Source organism: Oncorhynchus gorbuscha, unplaced genomic scaffold (genome assembly GCF_021184085.1).
Source record: "Oncorhynchus gorbuscha isolate QuinsamMale2020 ecotype Even-year unplaced genomic scaffold, OgorEven_v1.0 Un_scaffold_1414, whole genome shotgun sequence".
In the NCBI taxonomy this organism is placed as follows: domain Eukaryota; kingdom Metazoa; phylum Chordata; class Actinopteri; order Salmoniformes; family Salmonidae; genus Oncorhynchus; species Oncorhynchus gorbuscha.
In genome coordinates this window covers 127,501-132,500 of record NW_025746199.1, presented here as the reverse complement: position 1 = coordinate 132,500, position 5,000 = coordinate 127,501, and the positions used below count along the sequence as shown (strand labels likewise).

General features: G+C 45.9%; 1 protein-coding gene across 1 annotated transcript in view; it reads right to left on the bottom strand.

Annotated features, from left to right (window-relative positions):
- LOC124022766 (FH1/FH2 domain-containing protein 1-like) overlaps window positions 1–5,000 on the bottom strand; it is a gene marked incomplete at its 3' end in the record, with an annotated part of 109,342 nt that overhangs the window by 7,103 nt on the left and 97,239 nt on the right. Inside the window, 1 exon segment of the mRNA XM_046337450.1 lies at window positions 4,049–4,143. Coding sequence (XP_046193406.1) covers window positions 4,049–4,143 — 95 coding nt within the window.

Here is a 5,000-nt window from a genome sequence, read left to right as displayed (position 1 = left end):
TCTAACCTTGTTGATGAGGTTCATGGTGAACAGCTCAGTCTGACTAACCTTGTTGATGAGGTTCATGGTGAACAGCTCAGTCTAACCTTGTTGATGAGGTTCATGGTGAACAGCTCAGTCTAACCTTGTTGATGAGGTTCATGGTGAACAGCTCAGTCTAACCTTGTTGATGAGGTTCATGGTGAACAGCTCAGTCTAACCTTGTTGATGAGGTTCATGGTGAACAGCTCAGTCTAACCTTGTTGATGAGGTTCATGGTGAACAGCTCAGTCTGACCTTGTTGATGAGGTTCATGGTGAAGATGAACAGCTCAGTCTAACCTTGTTGATGAGGTTCATGGTGAAGATGAACAGCTCAGTCTAACCTTGTTGATGAGGTTCATGGTGAACAGCTCAGTCTGACCTTGTTGATGAGGTTCATGGTGAAGATGAACAGCTCAGTCTAACCTTGTTGATGAGGTTCATGGTGAACAGCTCAGTCTGACTAACCTTGTTGATGAGGTTCATGGTGAACAGCTCAGTCTAACCTTGTTGATGAGGTTCATGGTGAACAGCTCAGTCTAACCTTGTTGATGAGGTTCATGGTGAACAGCTCAGTCTAACCTTGTTGATGAGGTTCATGGTGAACAGCTCAGTCTGACCTTGTTGATGAGGTTCATGGTGAAGATGAACAGCTCAGTCTAACCTTGTTGATGAGGTTCATGGTGAACAGCTCAGTCTGACTAACCTTGTTGATGAGGTTCATGGTGAACAGCTCAGTCTGACCTTGTTGATGAGGTTCATGGTGAACAGCTCAGTCTGACCTTGTTGATGAGGTTCATGGTGAACAGCTCAGTCTGACCTTGTTGATGAGGTTCATGGTGAACAGCTCAGTCTGACCTTGTTGATGAGGTTCATGGTGAACAGCTCAGTCTAACCTTGTTGATGAGGTTCATGGTGAACAGCTCAGTCTGACCTTGTTGATGAGGTTCATGGTGAACAGCTCAGTCTGACCTTGTTGATGAGGTTCATGGTGAACAGCTCAGTCTAACCTTGTTGATGAGGTTCATGGTGAACAGCTCAGTCTGACCTTGTTGATGAGGTTCATGGTGAAGATGAACAGCTCAGTCTAACCTTGTTGATGAGGTTCATGGCTAAGATGAACAGCTCAGTCTGACCTTGTTGATGAGGTTCATGGTGAACAGCTCAGTCTGACCTTGTTGATGAGGTTCATGGCTAAGATGAACAGCTCAGTCTGACCTTGTTGATGAGGTTCATGGTGAACAGCTCAGTCTGACCTTGTTGATGAGGTTCATGGCTAAGATGAACAGCTCAGTCTGACCTTGTTGATGAGGTTCATGGTGAACAGCTCAGTCTGACCTTGTTGATGAGGTTCATGGCTAAGATGAACAGCTCAGTCTGACCTTGTTGATGAGGTTCATGGTGAACAGCTCAGTCTGACCTTGTTGATGAGGTTCATGGTGAACAGCTCAGTCTGACCTTGTTGATGAGGTTCATGGTGAACAGCTCAGTCTGACCTTGTTGATGAGGTTCATGGTGAACAGCTCAGTCTGACCTTGTTGATGAGGTTCATGGTGAACAGCTCAGTCTGACCTTGTTGATGAGGTTCATGGTTAACAGCTCAGTCTAACCTTGTTGATGAGGTTCATGGTGAACAGCTCAGTCTGACTAACCTTGTTGATGAGGTTCATGGTGAACAGCTCAGTCTGACTAACCTTGTTGATGAGGTTCATGGTGAACAGCTCAGTCTGACCTTGTTGATGAGGTTCATGGTGAACAGCTCAGTCTGACCTTGTTGATGAGGTTCATGGTTAACAGCTCAGTCTGACCTTGTTGATGAGGTTCATGGTGAACAGCTCAGTCTGACCTTGTTGATGAGGTTCATGGTTAACAGCTCAGTCTGACCTTGTTGATGAGGTTCATGGTGAACAGCTCAGTCTGACCTTGTTGATGAGGTTCATGGTGAACAGCTCAGTCTGACCTTGTTGATGAGGTTCATGGTGAAGATGAACAGCTCAGTCTAACCTTGTTGATGAGGTTCATGGTGAAGATGAACAGCTCAGTCTAACCTTGTTGATGAGGTTCATGGTGAAGATGAACAGCTCAGTCTGACCTTGTTGATGAGGTTCATGGTGAAGATGAACAGCTCAGTCTAACCTTGTTGATGAGGTTCATGGTGAACAGCTCAGTCTGACCTTGTTGATGAGGTTCATGGTGAAGATGAACAGCTCAGTCTAACCTTGTTGATGAGGTTCATGGTGAACAGCTCAGTCTGACCTTGTTGATGAGGTTCATGGTGAAGATGAACAGCTCAGTCTAACCTTGTTGATGAGGTTCATGGTGAAGATGAACAGCTCAGTCTAACCTTGTTGATGAGGTTCATGGTGAACAGCTCAGTCTGACCTTGTTGATGAGGTTCATGGTGAAGATGAACAGCTCAGTCTAACCTTGTTGATGAGGTTCATGGTGAAGATGAACAGCTCAGTCTAACCTTGTTGATGAGGTTCATGGTGAACAGCTCAGTCTGACTAACCTTGTTGATGAGGTTCATGGTGAACAGCTCAGTCTAACCTTGTTGATGAGGTTCATGGTGAACAGCTCAGTCTAACCTTGTTGATGAGGTTCATGGTGAACAGCTCAGTCTAACCTTGTTGATGAGGTTCATGGTGAACAGCTCAGTCTGACCTTGTTGATGAGGTTCATGGTGAAGATGAACAGCTCAGTCTAACCTTGTTGATGAGGTTCATGGTGAACAGCTCAGTCTGACTAACCTTGTTGATGAGGTTCATGGTGAACAGCTCAGTCTAACCTTGTTGATGAGGTTCATGGTGAACAGCTCAGTCTAACCTTGTTGATGAGGTTCATGGTGAACAGCTCAGTCTAACCTTGTTGATGAGGTTCATGGTGAACAGCTCAGTCTAACCTTGTTGATGAGGTTCATGGTGAACAGCTCAGTCTGACCTTGTTGATGAGGTTCATGGTGAAGATGAACAGCTCAGTCTAACCTTGTTGATGAGGTTCATGGTGAAGATGAACAGCTCAGTCTAACCTTGTTGATGAGGTTCATGGTGAACAGCTCAGTCTGACCTTGTTGATGAGGTTCATGGTGAAGATGAACAGCTCAGTCTAACCTTGTTGATGAGGTTCATGGTGAAGATGAACAGCTCAGTCTAACCTTGTTGATGAGGTTCATGGTGAACAGCTCAGTCTGACTAACCTTGTTGATGAGGTTCATGGTGAACAGCTCAGTCTAACCTTGTTGATGAGGTTCATGGTGAACAGCTCAGTCTAACCTTGTTGATGAGGTTCATGGTGAACAGCTCAGTCTAACCTTGTTGATGAGGTTCATGGTGAACAGCTCAGTCTGACCTTGTTGATGAGGTTCATGGTGAAGATGAACAGCTCAGTCTAACCTTGTTGATGAGGTTCATGGTGAACAGCTCAGTCTGACTAACCTTGTTGATGAGGTTCATGGTGAACAGCTCAGTCTAACCTTGTTGATGAGGTTCATGGTGAACAGCTCAGTCTAACCTTGTTGATGAGGTTCATGGTGAACAGCTCAGTCTAACCTTGTTGATGAGGTTCATGGTGAACAGCTCAGTCTAACCTTGTTGATGAGGTTCATGGTGAACAGCTCAGTCTAACCTTGTTGATGAGGTTCATGGTGAACAGCTCAGTCTGACTAACCTTGTTGATGAGGTTCATGGTGAACAGCTCAGTCTGACCTTGTTGATGAGGTTCATGGTGAACAGCTCAGTCTGACTAACCTTGTTGATGAGGTTCATGGTGAACAGCTCAGTCTGACTAACCTTGTTGATGAGGTTCATGGTGAACAGCTCAGTCTGACTAACCTTGTTGATGAGGTTCATGGTGAACAGCTCAGTCTGACCTTGTTGATGAGGTTCATGGTGAACAGCTCAGTCTGACCTTGTTGATGAGGTTCATGGTGAACAGCTCAGTCTGACCTTGTTGATGAGGTTCATGGTGAACAGCTCAGTCTGACTAACCTTGTTGATGAGGTTCATGGTGAACAGCTCAGTCTGACTAACCTTGTTGATGAGGTTCATGGTTAAGATGAACAGCTCAGTGTCTGATCCGTTCTTCTCCTCCAGGATCTCTGTCAGGTATGACCACGGCTTCACACCTGTAGATACAGAGAGCTAGAGTAGTCACACACACACCTGTAGATACAGAGAGCTAGAGTAGTCACACACACACACTTAGATGAATCTGACACACACCTGTAGATACAGAGAGCTAGAGTAGTCACACACACACACTTAGATGAATCTGACACACACCTGTAGATACAGAGAGCTAGAGTAGTCACACACACACACACACACACACACACACACACACACACACACACACACACACACACACACACACACACACACACACACACACACACACACACACACACACACACACACACACACACACACACACACACACAGATGAATCTGACACACACCTGTAGATACAGAGAGCTAGAGTAGACACACACACACACACACACACACACACACACACACACACACACACGACTAGCAGATAGATACGCCCACCGCTGGACCTCTGTCCTTTGGTCTGATGAATTTGTGATTTTTTGGTTCCAAACGCCGTGTCTTTGTGAGATACAGAGTGGGTGAACGGATGATCTCCGCATGTGTGGTTCCCACCGTGAAGCATGGAGGAGGAGGTGTTATGGTGCTTTGCTGGTGACACTGTCAGTGATTTATTTAGAATTCAAGGCACACTTAACCAGCATGGCTACCACAGCATTCTGCAGAGATACGCCATCCCATCTGGTTTGGGCTTAGTGGGAATATCATTTGTTTTTCAACAGGACACGGACCTAAAAACACACCTCCAGGCTGTGTAAGGGCTATTTGACCAAGAAGGAGAGTGATGGAGTGCTGCATCAGGTGACCTGGCCTCCACGATCACCTGACCTCAACCCAATTGAGATGGTTTGGGAGGAGTTGAGCCGCAGAG